A 14,871-nucleotide genomic window follows, 5' to 3' on the forward strand; every position below is an offset into this window, starting at 1 on the left:
GTAATTTAACGATCATCGCCCGTCGTTTCGATCCAATTAATATTATTGATCTTCGACTGGTCCCATTGTTCGTCGCTTCACCTGGATCTGATTTCACCGTTTATAATTTGGAGAACAGGTGGTTAATTACTGATGACCACGATCTTGCACCTGAGGACAACGTTGCACCACGTGAATCTAGAGAGGTAAAATGTAATGACGCTGGAGCTAACAAGCTTTTTTTAGTATAAAACTATATTGATAATAAAATAATTTAGAAATGATAATAATATGGCAACTTTATTTTTAAAAGGGTCAAAAAAAAAAACCACTGATTTTCCAGATTTTACCTCTTGATGAAAATACATAGAAAAGTTATGCAAATAATTTATAAGTCAATATTGAAAAAAAAAAGGCAATTTAATAAATCAAATTAACAAATTGATAATAATAAACAATATATATTAGAATTGCTAGTTGTACTTGGTAAATCATTTTTAAATCATCATCAAGATTCTGATATTAAACAGCAATGACTAGACTGAGCAATGCTATTGTTAAACATAATAAGAACAATTACTATTATAAGATAAAACTTTTACTCACTTTGAGAAATCTTCAAGTGTTGTTCAGCTGTGATGAGGACTCGAATTGGTATTGTAAAATCATCGTTGTAAAACCAGTGGTGGCTCATTAATGACTCCATATTTTTTATAATTATTTTAACACGAAATTGATATTAAATGTTGTATACCCTGGTGAAAATATTTCTCCGATTTTTTCCGAATTTCTCCGTGATTACTCCGAATTTCTCCGTGGTTACTCCGAATTTCTCCGCGATTACTCCGAATTTCTCCCAAATTGACCCATGCGGAGAAATGAGTGTTCAATTTTTTTCTAACTTTTTCAATTTTCAATTTTCCCAAAAAAAAATGACTAATTGTTAATTGTTACATAACGCAAAGCATAATATGTTTATTTTTTGTTAAAAAAATGAAAATTCGAAGACACTTTTTTTCAAAAAAGTTGATATACCTGAGGTACTTGGTCTAATAACCAACACAAAGTGAAATTTGAGAGTAATAAGGAAATAAGGTTAACACGTGTTTTTGCTTATTAATAATCACATAAATTCAATGTCACTTTTCACAATTTAGTCATTAATTATAATTATTAAAATCAACTTCATAAATTAAAGAAAAAATGTACAATTATTATACAGTGAGATTGACACCCCCACGAAAAAATATATATCCTGGATATACGCCAATCGGATATATCCAGGATATATCCGATTGGCGTATATCCAGGATATATATTTTTTCATGGGGGCAATGAGCTTGATGCCCGTACGATGAGCATACGTTGAAGCCTGAAAAAATTCAAGATGTTGGAGGCAACGTAAAGCCCACCGTACGGTGAACGTTCGTAGTTGAGCTCTAACACAGCATTGTACATGGCTTTACGGTGAGCGTTTCATTAACTGTACGGCTGTACGGTCATTGTACGGTGGCTAATATTTATTCCGTCGTGTTGCGTGATATCAACAGCGTACGGTGGCATATACAGTGCCTCCGAGGTTCACAATCGACCGTTTGGCTGTAATTTAGATTACAATCCTTGGTGGAAATATTTCTCCGGAAAATTCCGGAAAAACTCCGTAAAATTCCGGAAATACTCCGTAAAATTCCAGAAAGCTCTGTATCGCTCCGGAATTGGCCAATTAAAATCTTTGGTCGTTTATTTTCTTTCATTTTACACAGGAATTCGAGTATTTTGAAATTGCTACGGATTTCTCGTATTTTTCCGAATTTTTCCGAATTTTTTCGAAGTGAGCCAATTCCGAAATAATCCGGAGTAATCCGGAGCAATTCGAAATAATCTGGAGTAATCGGGAGGAATTTAAAAAAAAAAAAAAATCGTTTACTCCCGCATTTCACTCGCTGAGACATTATTTGACTTCATTAGACTTCAATGATGATCAATGACGACCAATGACGACAAATGACGACTCAACCTCCGCCGTCCTTCAATTCGGCAATTCCAAAAATCGTTTACTCTCGCATTTTTAATTACTTTTGTGATTTTATCATTATTATGACTGGTTGATGTTTCAAGTGGTTCCATTTCTACATCATCAAATTTGTTTGAATTTTGAATAATTTCATTGTCATTTTGCATAACTTTTATTAATGTTATATAAATGATCGTTATTTTTAGTTATATCTTTGTTATTTCTGTCATTATATTATCTGAATTATTTATATCTGATGCATGTATTAATTTTTCTTTTTTAATTTTTTTTAGTAATTATTTGTTTCCAATTTTATGATATTCTACAATAATCACCGTATTACGCATTGATTTAAAATAAAAATGTAAAAAATTACAATTATAAATACTGTAATAAGTACTGTAAATGCATTAAGACCAAGAGCTTGTTCAAATACACTAGATTATCCAGTATTATGTGCTCATAACCTGGACAATAGTTTGTACATATAGCTGGTGCTAGACTCTGGAATCATCTTCCAGCTCATTTAACGTCACTGGATTCACTTAATGTATATAAAAGTAGTTATTTAGACTTTTTGCTCAATCAAGAAAAAAATTTAATTAATTAAAATATTTAATTTGTATGTTAATTTCTTTTTAATTTATATAAAAAAAAAAAATTTTTGTAATGATTATTATTTTGCATGGACTAATTAGTATAATATCTACTTATTATACTTTTATTTCATGTAGCCCAAAAAATGTTATGTTAGGGGCAACTTTAAATAAATAAATTAATTAATTAATTAATTAAAAAAAAAAGAATTTATTTCTTTAATTAGTAGAATTTTCTGTTCATTTTTTAAACTCTAAGCTTGTAATATTTATAATTAATAAGAAAATTTAAATCTTTTTCTTTATCTCATTGTGACTCAAGTAAAAAATAAGAATTGCCTGTTTAAATTGAATTTTTTATAATAAAAAAATTCAAGCAAGAAAAAATGAAAGACATTAAAACAACATACAGCAAAAATTTTGAATAAAAAGTATAAATCTCTGAAAGTAACAGGTCAATAATAATTAACAGCAATTTCTCCATTGCCCTGTTCAACAAGTTCATTTCGAAAGAATTTAAGTTTATATCTATGACGACTCGACAAACATAACTCTATCAATCTTGACAGGATAATTTTTATTTATTCTTTCCAACTGGCAAGTTTTTTCGCATCAATATAATCAAATCAAATTTTAAAAAGTACAATTTTAAAATTCATTATAAACGATAAAATTAATATAAAAATAAAAAAAAAATTATTGGAGTAATAATTATGCATATTCAATATATAAACGTTTAATTATTTTACTGATATATTTGTATATAGATTTAACAAACAATATTTGTCTCAACTTAAAAATAATTTTAACCACACCAATCGACCATTTTTATACAAGTCAATTATTTGTATTTTCAATCAATTATTTTGTCGAAATTTTTTATCAACGATTTAAATTCACATCATAATCCAATATTTTACATTGTCAATTTAGCAGAACAATGTAATTAATATAAAAAAAAAATTTGTTAAAATAAGTTAAGGATAATTTTTTGTTTTTCGCTTCTTAATCTAATGATATTATTTCAGCTCTATCATTTCCTCAATGTTTTTTTTTTTTAACAATACATTCGTGAGGAAAAAAGAACAATGGTCCGTCATAAAATTTGGATGATATATGTATTATTATCTAATCTATTATCTATTAATATCTAAAATAAATATAATTTTAAAATGATTATTAGCAAAGATGATTAATTAACTTTATATTAATAAATTTAAATAATTTTAACCTGGAGAATTCATTGTGTTGATGAACAACATTTATATTGTGGCAAATGTTTTTAATGCTGACTCTATTTTTATCTAATGTTTGTTTTGTTAATTAAGTAATTATAGATCATTATTAATGGCTATTAAATTACTATGAAATTTATTAAGCTGGCAAGGTTTACTTGATTTACTTATCAGCTTAAAAATTTAGCATTAGGTTATTAGCATTGAATATATATCTTTTGGCTGAATTGAGAATATTTTTACCTCAGAATGCATTAAACAAAGCTAATATTATTATGAGTACATTACCACGTGCCTGGCTACAAGGTGAAACAATTAAAATGATTCATACTTAAAATATATATAAAAGATAATTTAGAACCTCGTTACTAGTAGTAGGGTAATAGATATAAAGGTAAATTTAGTACTTGTCCAAAATCAGGGATTAACTTTTTTAGTATTGTTTATTTACGTTTATTTTTAATTCAAATTTTATCGAGTACAATATTATTAATTACAAACAGTTTTTATGAATACAAAAACTATTTGTCGATTATTTAATTGCCTTTTTTTTTTATTATTTTCAAAATATTTTTATTATATTATATAAATTTTTGAAAATTGATAAGACTTGTCATTAATTTATATAGAGTTATGCGATTGATTTTTTTTTTTTTTATTAATCTATGATTATTGTATTTAATTAATGGGGTCTTGAATTTATATTTTGGAATCTCACCAGATTGGTTCTTCCCCACTTGAATTCGATGGGAATGCGTGATCACTTGCACTGACAGATACAAGTCTTCGCTCTCCGTTTATTTTTTGATATGTATGCAAATCAAAATAAGGCGAATCATATTGTTGTATATCTGGCATTGATTCAATGCAGAAGATGAGACGTTGTTTTCGACTTCTTGATATTTCTGCTGCTTTTTTGACTAATTCAGCAGTCACATTTGTGCCGTAAACATCCAGCACACTCATTTTTGGTGAATTTTTAAGAACTGTTATGACTGAATCATCAGTAATTTTTTTGCTAGATGGTAAACCTAATTTTATCAAGTTTTTTAGCAATATGATTGAAGAATCAGTGATGTAATTACATTGGCCATGAAAATTAAGAATCTGTAAATTATTCATTTTTGAAAGTGCTAATACACCATCATCGGTTACCCAGGTACTATATATTTCTAATGTTTCCAAGTTCTGAAAAGTATTGGCAATACTATACAATGTATCATTTGTTATTTTGCAATCTGAAATTCGTAATATCTTGATATCTGTGAAAGTTTTGAATGTAGAAAGATATTGTAGAAGGTGCGTAGTATGATTAACATATAAAATTTTATTGTTCTTCAGATAATTGATTACATTATCAGAAACTTTTACACCAGCAAGTTCCAAAGTTTTCAGGGCATTTAAGTCATGAAGCACCTGCAAGGGAAATTATATATATTATAAATATATGAAGAATAAAAAAATTACATTTTGTTTTTAATTTTTTTTTTTAATAAATATAAAGTTGTAACTTACATCATCGATTACTGCTGTAAAATCAGGGATGTCTCTTAAGTCATCAATCCAATACAAGAGACTTAACTGAATCAATGTATCAGCAACGTTTCTCAATGAATTGATTAAAACAATAATGGGTAACAATGGTAAAGGCTTCATACTTTGAAATATAATTGTTAATAATTTTAATTTAGGTAGACATGTGAATGAATTAGCTAATATTATTTCTTTCATCTCGGTGAATCTCAAGCGAAGTGTTACGAGGTTTGGACAAGAATTTTTAATGAATAGCATTATCTCACTATCACCATAAGCTGTCAAGTCTAATTTCGTTAAATAACGACCACATCTATTGATCTGTGACTTTACAAAATCGTATCCTCCATCGCTCGTTAAATATTTATCATATCGCCAATAAATTAATTCAAGTTTTTTGACATCAAACCAAGAATCATCATCCCGAAACATCATCACGACTCTTTTCCATTGTTCGCATACTAAAAAATAAATTAAATACAAATATATTTATTATCGATTACTAAATTTATTTATTTATTTATTTATTTATTTATTTAGCATAATTATTATTATAATAATAATATTTAAATCAAATAAAATTGATATTGTATTTTCAATATCATACCCAATGTAAGTTTTGGTCTTTCACGTGATGGCACATACATCAATATTTTAGCCAGCAATCTATCAGCAAGAGAATCAATTTTTGTATTGTATAGCGTCCCATATTTCGTCACATAAGCGACATTTTTAGACGGGAAACGATCATTAGCTGGTCTTATTCTTTCGAGACAAAAATGATCATGATCACCGATCTAAAAAAAATAAATAATAGATTATTATTATTATTATTATTATTAAGAACAATAATGCAATATTCAAGCCACGTGCATGTTTTGACTGCAGTTATATTTTAGACTAACCTTACTCTCGGTAGCAAGTCGATATGGTACACCTTTATAAATTAAACACATATATTTTCGTGATGGGGCTGCTTTGTTTACCTGAGATAAAAATCGTTTCTTTGCCTCACCCGACTCGCTTATAATGTGGCATTGGTCATCCATTATAATCACTATAACCAAGTTTTTGTTCAATATGTTTTTATCTTAATATATAATATATATATTTATTGTAATTATGAAAAAGATTAAGATTTTGCAAAAATAATAAAAAAAAACTAAAATTAGCCACGCATTCACATTCACTTAATGTTCTGAACTCACAGAGGAACTCTCAGATCATCTGCAATGGCCGCGAGGAACAATCAGCTATGATCAGCTACGAATCCACGCTGCCACACGATGGTACACGATGGTATGAGGAGGAAGAAAAGATGGTATATGTCAGTGAAGAAGACTAGAAGACTAGGTTTCTAGTTTTCTTGGTTTTAATAATAATCAAAAATCAATTTTACTCCGAAAAACTAAATAACCAATTTCTCTCTCTGACAGTGTGTGTCTCGGTGACTTAACAAAAATTTATTTCATTTAAAATTAAATATTAATTTACGTCTTTCAATATTTAACAATAAAAATATCAATCAAAATTTCTAGAAAAATTCAGATAATATTTCCATTTTTTTTTTCTCTTTCTCCTCATTGCCAATATAATTTTCCTCCTCAATTAATAATAATAATAATATTTGCTTATATATTTTTCACTATTATCATGTGCACACATCCTGTTGAATACAATCATTTCTGACTATTCAATTCGAGAGATTGCTTTCTCTACCTGAAATAAGAATCGTTTCCTTGCGACCTTACCCGACTCGCTTATAATGGGGCATTGGTCATCCATTATAATCACTATCACCAAGTTTTTGTTCAATATGTTTTTATCTTAATATATAATATATATAATTATTCACATTCACTTTGAAAATTCAAAATTCAAATTGTTCTGAGGTCACAGCAATGGCCGCGAGGAATGGTGGTATGTTTGAGGTCGGTAAAAAAGATGTCAAATTATTTATATATACCTATTCGTTTTATTTGTTTTTATTCATATTATATTTTAGTGGGATTAGTGGGGTCATGCCCGTGAGCAGACAAACATAAACAATAAAATTTATATAAAAATTTCTATAAAAATTAAGTTATCTTGAATTGATAAATCAAAAAATTAATTAGTTAAAATTTAATTCAATTGACGCCATTTTAATTTTAATTTTTTTTTAACTTCGTGAAGTTGGTATTGTGTTTTTTAAAAAAAAAATTAAATTATAAACAAATAAAATTTATACGTTATAAATATTATACGATTTTCTATAAAAATCATCTAAAAGTTATTTTGAATTGATTGATAAATCAGAAAAATCAATTAATATATTTTGATAGTTAAAATTTATAAATGACGCCATTTTAATTAATAAAATTTTATTTTTTTGGTGTTGGCATAGCTGTAATCGATTAATAGAAATTTCATAATCGAAATAAATTTTAATAGTTGGCCAACTTCATGTCAAACATCATAATTGAGTAAGAAATTTTTTTTTTTTCATTCTAAAAAAAAGAGAGTGAACTGTGAGAAGAGAGTCGTCAGCTTCGTCGTCGTTGTCGTATATTTTCAACGTAAAACAAGTCTCTCGAAGTCTCGGATTTTAAAGTCCATCTACGAGAGAAGTTGTTGAATATTTGTGTGTTAATGTGTGATAATCAAGGCATTTTAAATTACAGTGAATTTGTGTTTTAATAATAATCAAAAATCAATTTTACTCCGAAAAATTAAATAACCAATTTCTCTCTCTGACAGTGTGTGTCTCGGTGAGTTAAAAATTTATTTCAATTAAAATTAAATATTAATTTACGTCTTTCAATATTTAACAATAAAAATATCAATCGAAATTTCTAGAACCAATAGATAGCAAAGAACCCCAAGATAGCAAATAAAAATTCAAAGATAATATTTCCATTTTTTTTCTCTTCTCTTTCTCCTCATTGCAAATATAATTTTCCTCAATAATTAATAATAATAATAATAATATTCGCTTATATTTTTCACCATTATCATGTGCACACATCCTGTTGAACACAATCATTTCTGACTATTCAATTCGAGGACAACACCACGTCACAATAGTAATTTTTATTTTTATAAAAAAAAAATATCTTGTTTTTTAAATAATTCTTTGTTTTCGCTTGGTAAACCAGTCGTGTTATTTTATTTATTTTTTTTATATATATTGTATCGTTCTAGACCAATGAACAATTGGTATATAAAATACACTTATCTCCTGCTGGACCCAGTCATTGATCAGACATAAAAAAAAATTAATAATCATAATAAATAGTTAAAAAATATATTAAAAAATAAACAACAACAACAACCACAGCTATCGTTTGGTCATCGGAATTATATTAGTCATTATATTAGCAACAAGAGAGAGAGTTGAATTTAAAATTGTTTCAATTAATTTATAATCTTAAATTTTTTTTTTTTAAAACACTATTATATTTTTTATTGCATATTAAAGTAACAAATAATAATTACTGTTATTTTGTCAGTTTAAAATAGCATTTATTTTTTATGGAAAAAATAATATACATAGGAGGAATTTAAATAAACATTATGAATAATATTAATATTAATTATTTAAATTATTATTGATAAGAATATTTTTGTTGGAAGAAGGACGTTGTCATGACAATTTTAGTATCTCATTGCAACAAAATACCAAGGTTTTATTAAATTTGTCCTTATAAATAGTATTAATTCACAAATGCGTAAATAAATTATATTATTTATTTTTTTTATTAATTATTTAAGGGGTTTATAAACAATTGGATAGTAATTTTACAAATTTTAAAAAGTTGAAAAGCCATTGAGTTGTTGTTTGAAAAGAAACGCAACTATTAATTATAAGCAATTTAAATTTTCAAAAAAATGAATTTTATTTATTTATAATTATTTGTTTAAACATTTATCACAATAATTATTTTAAATAAATTTTTTTATTAATATTTTTCAAGGTCTAACCGGAAACAATGAAAATACATTTTTGTCTTTTTTTTTTTTGATTTTTTTTTTTAAATTTAAATTAATATTATTATTGTTATAAAATATATATAATTAAATTTTTTTTTTTTTATATTATTTTCCTTGTTATTGTTGTTATTTTTAGAAATTTTAATTTTTTATTTATTCTTTTGGCAAAGAGTAATTATTTTTTATTTAAAATTAATTTTTTTAAAAATATTTTTAAATTTGTTATTGATATTATTAAGCCTACTTGAGCCTACTCGTAAATATCATCTAAAAGGATAGACAAAAATAAAAAATATGAAGAGTCACCTGTATTATTTCGCAAACCAAAAAAAAAAATAAAAATTTATCTTTCGCCCACGATTGATTACTTAACATCTTGTTTATCGGAATTTCTTGAATTTGCAATTTGTCCTGCTTTCGCTTCCCGTTCTAATTTTTTTAATTACCTAATTTAAAAAATTCATAAATTTCTCATTTTTGTTATTTAAATTAAGTAATTTTTCGATAAAAATTTTCCAAATAAATTAAATATTCAAAGTAAATTTTATAAAAAAATATATAATATTTTCCAAAACAAAATTAAATTATGACGAGGTCATTGCTAGTCTCTCCCTTTCCCCCCGCCTCTCTCGTTTCATCGAAAGTAAAAAAATTATATTCAATTAAAAGACAACAATACCATCTAGTTGAAGATGGTCTTGTTTGTTGTTAAAAAAAAAAATTGTAAATTGAAGAAAAAAAATAAATAAAAATTCATCGATACGTTTGCTGGCCAAATAAGTATCCAACTGACGTCACGCAACCAACTCGACACCGTTGAGGACGCCCACCTCACTTAACACAAATGTTGTCTCTCTTACTATATTACCTCCCTTGTTTTATTTCATCAATATCAAGTAATGTATACCAACAACATGTTTTTCCATCATGTTCCGCATTTTTTTTATTTTTTCATTAATCAATTAAACCAAAATTGAAAAAAAAAAAATAAATATCAACATTCCTCACAAAATCATCATAAAATTATCATCAAGAATGTAAACAAACATCAAAAAACTAATTAAATTATATTTTTACAATAAATAATAATTATTTTTACAATAAATAAATAAAATTTTTTAGTTAAATTTGTCAATTTTTAAGTTTGTCCCAATAATTGTTGGAGACTCGCCCACGACAACCCACGTAAATTTTATGAATTACCCTTTAAAAAAAAATAAAATTATATTTCTATGGTCATTCAGGGACGAGGACAAAAGCTATGTCATCGAGGTCATCAATATTTTTTAATTTCTTTAAATAATTATTTGATATATATCTAATTTAATTAAATTTTTTTCTATTTTTTTTTTTTCTATTTTTTACCTAACAGCTTTGATTTAAGCTAAACTAATTTTATTATTTAATATTTATTTTCATTTATAATATGTACAAGTATCCTCCTCATCATTTTAAATTCAGTATATTTTTTTTGGATGAGTATATCACATTTGACCTTCACAAACATTTTTAATTCTATACTCTAAATACTTGGTTTAACTTTAGATTTTCCCTTGGCAATAAATATCATCATCAAAGGGAAATATTGTTTATTTTAATTTTAAAAATTTAACATTATCTATTTAATAATAATTTAAATTAAATTCTATTAACATTAATAATTTATTTAAATAATTTATTATTTATTAAAATTAATACAATGTAAAATAATGAATAAATAATTTGGCAGTTGGTTGATAGTTAATTAACAGACCTGCCTTAACAACTCATCAATTGTCATTGATATCGTAACACTTTAAATATAGAAATATAAATAATAACAATAACAATAATAATAATTGTTATTATTATTATTGTTTATGTCCATTGAGGCATTTAATGCAGGTCAGTAGAACAAGACCAATGGATTGTTATTATTTGTTAAACTAAAAAAAAAATCGTTTTATGACAATAAAAATATTAAAATATATTATTATTAATATTAATTAATAATTTATTTATATTCGTATTTATTATCATACATTTTATTAATATATTTACATTTATTAATAACAAATTTAATCGATAAAAGTATTTTTAAAATTTTTCTTTATTTTTAAATCTTTTTGTCTTATCAAAATTACAAAAATAAAAAAAAATATCATTATAAAATAATAATAATAATAAGTAAATCTATATTTAAATTTCCTAGAGTTAATTATTATTAGAAACATAAAATGATTTTATAAATAAAATTTAGCATAAAGTATAAAATGGGTCGTTCAACTTGATAATAAATTTTTGACCTTTAAATAATTTTTTAAATATATCAATATTAATTAATTTTTCTAATTTAAATATTTGTTTTAGGTGGTGAATATAAAAATAATATTAATTTAACAAACAGAGACACAATGGTTGACTACTACAAAGTACTTGAGATCACACGAACAGCAACAACTGCTGATATTAAAAAATCGTATGTATATTTTTGTTTTTAAAATTAAATCAATATTAAACATGTGTGGATCATTGATTGCATGTATATTTTATTTATTTAAAAATGTGATTGCTGAAGAAAGAAAGTACATTACTAAAAATGAGGACAACAATTATCATTAAATTTTAAAGCAATTTTAAAATAGATAGTTAAATTGTTGATGAAATTTTTTGATATAAAAATTAAAAAACTGTTTAATTTATAATTAAATGGAATTGTTTTGTTTTATTTAAAGATGATAATAAAAAAGGCGTGTTATCTGGTGTATTAGAGAGTTGTGATTAAGCTGGGTTGTTGGGTTTTATGTTGTCTTTCTGCTATGCCAAGGTTGACATCTTGGCCGAGGGGTCTATGACCTCGTTACTTTGTTCACGGGCATATATTCTTCTCCTCTCTCCACATATTTATCTTTTTTTTTTTTTTATTCCATAAATGGCAAATTGCATTTTAAAAAAATCTATATTTTTATTTTACAACATGTTTTATTATTATTTAATAATTTTATTATTATTTTTAGATATAGAAAATTAGCTCTCAAATGGCATCCGGATAAAAATCCAGATAATCCAGAAGAATCAAATAAAAAATTCAAAGAACTTTCAGAGGCGTATGAAGTATTGATTGATGGTGAGTCATAATTTTTTTTTTTATAAACTTTTTATTTCTTATATGTACTGAAGACTATTTTTTTTTATTATACTTTTTCTTTAAGCTTTATTTTTTTTTATTATTAGTCATCAGACCTAATATCACGGAATAATTATAAAATATTTTTATATTTTATATTTTACATCGACAAAATGATGATGTTTATAATTAATTTTTTAATCTATGTATATTTATTGTAGAAAAAAAAAGAAGGATTTATGATCAATATGGAAAAGAGGGTCTTCAAATACCTGGCAATAAAAGAAGACATGAAGATGATTTTGATCCACAATTTAATAACTGGTTTGTCTTTAGAGATCCAGAAGATGTTTTTCGAGAATTTTTTCATGGTTCACCATTTACTGATTTATTTGATGGTTTGTTAATTTATTATTACAATAATATCAAGCTAAAATTGTGTTATTATGTTTGATAATAATTATTTTTATATTTTAGTAATGAATGGAGGCAGTGGACGTCGAGGAAATCATAGACATAGTAATAATTCACGTAACAATACATTAAATTCACCATTTGGACCACTTGACATTAGTTTAGGATCACCATTTGGATTTTTTGGTGGTCTTGGTGGTTTTGGTGGTCTTGGTGGTTTTGGTGGTGGTGGTGGAGGTGGTGCTACTGATGTATTTTCATCATTTGGACATTTTACAACTGGCGCAGCACCTACATCAGGAACAACAAGAAAAACAAGTACATCAACAAGATTTATGAATGGAAAAAAAATAACAACACACAAGTAAATTTATCTTAAATTATTTACAATTAATTATTAATCATTTGTTATATTTTTTATTTATTTATATGTTATTTACCAGGGTTCAAGAAGGAGCTAAAGAAACAATTATGTTCTACGAAAATGACGTGTTAAAATCTAAAACAGTCAATGGAGTTCCTCAATCAATAACGTACAGTTAAATTTTATTATTATTATTATTTTTTTTTTTTTGCTTTGAACGCAATTTATAGCATTAATTTAATTTTTAACACATGATAAAAAATCAACTTCATACTTTCCTTGAATTGTAAAAGAAAAAAAAAAGTTTAAAAAATTTAATGAATCATCAGGCGTTACGATGAGTCGTTTTAGCTAACGGTATATCATGATGAATTTAATTTTTTTTTTTTTTTCTTTTTAAATTATTCACAAAGAAAATGAAGCTTGGTTTAACAAAAAGAAAAAAAAAAATATCTATCAACACAAAGAAACAAAAAGAAAAAAGACAAATTAGATTTTTCTTTTTTTTATAATTATTTAATTTTTTTTTTTCTTTTATTTTTTACTCGAGTCATCGATTGTTAATTTAGTTTGTATTTATTATCATTATCTTTTTTTTTTTTATCATTTAAAATAAGACACTGGTCGATGCATTCTGACGAGAATGATTGCTTTTATTTTAAATTTAACAATTAACAAAATTAAAAAAGAAATAGACTTATTATTTAAGTTTTTCTATATTATTTGCTGCAATATTAAAAACATTAAATTGCTTGTGATAATATGTAGATTTGATTTAAGAAAAAAACAAAACAAAAGTAGTCATTCATTCGTAATTTTATCAGGTTGAATGAAGCATCGACAAGTCGTCAAAATGACAGAAGCATCGATAGTGGATCAACAAATTCAAATCACAATAGCCATGGCACTAAAGTTGCCCCAGGACTTAACAAGATTAAATCACATCATCATCATCACCATCATCATCATCATTCTTCAAAGCACGACAAAAGAAATTGAATTCAATTTCACATATTGTGTTAAGTCAAACCATTTTTTTTCTCGCATGCAAGACATGCAGAAGCTCGATTAGTATAAATTAATTTCGAGCAGATAATTAGCTTGATTTGTCAAACAACACGACGACCAAAAATCATTATTGATATTCAAAAAAAAAAAACAACACAATTGTCATTCAGCTGATCACAACACACAAAAAAAAAATTTTTTTTCTTTTGATAAATAAAATCAATAAAAAAAAAAAAAAATCATCGAAACATTGATTCATCTTTTTATTTTATATACTTTCATAATTATTTTTTTTTTTTTTTCTTATTTTGTATAATTTACTCATGACTTTTATGAATAAATAATTTAATTTTCGATAATTTACGTTTAAAAAAAAAATTGAAAATTGACTTAAAAAATAAACACTGCTGTGAAATTAAATTAAAATATAAATTTGATTTTTTTTTTTTAGTATAAAAAGATGAATTAATTGATCTAATTTTTAAATAATTTAAATTGTGATGGATAGTTAAATTAAATAGTATTTAAATATTGTTCAAAACAACATAATCAATTTAAAAAAAAAAAAACATACACCCTCAACTTGAAGACTTGATTTGTCACTGCTGTCTTAGATTTATTCATAATCACATTAGATAGAACATAAGTAT

General features: G+C 25.1%; 2 protein-coding genes across 4 annotated transcripts; one reads left to right on the forward strand and one right to left on the reverse strand.

The window, feature by feature from the left end:
• Positions 1-4,538: 4,538 nt before the first annotated feature.
• Positions 4,539-6,593, reverse strand: LOC122851115. Its single transcript, XM_044150163.1, has 5 exons — positions 6,566-6,593; positions 6,263-6,414; positions 5,965-6,154; positions 5,340-5,818; positions 4,539-5,240 (listed from the first exon to the last, which is right to left on the reverse strand). The coding sequence occupies exons 2-5, from the start codon at positions 6,404-6,406 to the stop codon at positions 4,539-4,541; spliced, it is 1,515 nt and encodes a 504-aa protein (XP_044006098.1). The 5' UTR covers positions 6,407-6,414; positions 6,566-6,593.
• Positions 6,594-6,785: 192 nt separating this feature from the next.
• LOC122853321 (dnaJ homolog subfamily B member 6) lies at positions 6,786-14,857 on the forward strand. 3 transcript variants are annotated; one of them, XM_044153720.1, is made up of 7 exons: positions 6,786-6,804; positions 11,679-11,787; positions 12,326-12,435; positions 12,657-12,833; positions 12,913-13,213; positions 13,293-13,382; positions 14,038-14,857. In XM_044153720.1, exons 2-7 carry the CDS (start codon positions 11,723-11,725, stop codon positions 14,210-14,212), a joined length of 918 nt encoding a protein of 305 aa, XP_044009655.1. In that variant the 5' UTR covers positions 6,786-6,804; positions 11,679-11,722; the 3' UTR covers positions 14,213-14,857. The 3 variants fall into 3 exon arrangements, with proteins under 3 accessions (XP_044009655.1, XP_044009656.1, XP_044009657.1); XM_044153721.1 differs by lacking the exon at positions 6,786-6,804 and adding an exon at positions 7,565-8,107; XM_044153722.1 differs by lacking the exons at positions 6,786-6,804; positions 14,038-14,857 and adding an exon at positions 7,841-8,107 and having other exon boundaries at positions 13,293-13,392.
• Positions 14,858-14,871: the final 14 nt, after the last annotated feature.

The sequence above is a fragment of the Aphidius gifuensis genome, linkage group LG3 (assembly GCF_014905175.1).
Source record: "Aphidius gifuensis isolate YNYX2018 linkage group LG3, ASM1490517v1, whole genome shotgun sequence".
Lineage (NCBI taxonomy): Eukaryota > Metazoa > Arthropoda > Insecta > Hymenoptera > Braconidae > Aphidius > Aphidius gifuensis.

Coding starts and splice junctions, on each gene's coding strand:
- LOC122851115 (XM_044150163.1), bottom strand. CDS start 6,406: ATGGATGACCAATGCCACATTATAAGCGAGTCGGGTGAGGCAAAGAAA. Junction 5,819..5,964: donor AAGACCAAAACTTACATTGG/GTATGATATTGA, acceptor TTTATTTTTTAG/TATGCGAACAATGGAAAAGA. Junction 5,241..5,339: donor TTACAGCAGTAATCGATGAT/GTAAGTTACAAC, acceptor TTTCCCTTGCAG/GTGCTTCATGACTTAAATGC.
- LOC122853321 (XM_044153720.1), top strand. CDS start 11,723: ATGGTTGACTACTACAAAGTACTTGAGATCACACGAACAGCAACAACT. Junction 12,834..12,912: donor ATTTACTGATTTATTTGATG/GTTTGTTAATTT, acceptor TTTATATTTTAG/TAATGAATGGAGGCAGTGGA. Junction 13,383..14,037: donor GGAGTTCCTCAATCAATAAC/GTACAGTTAAAT, acceptor TAATTTTATCAG/GTTGAATGAAGCATCGACAA.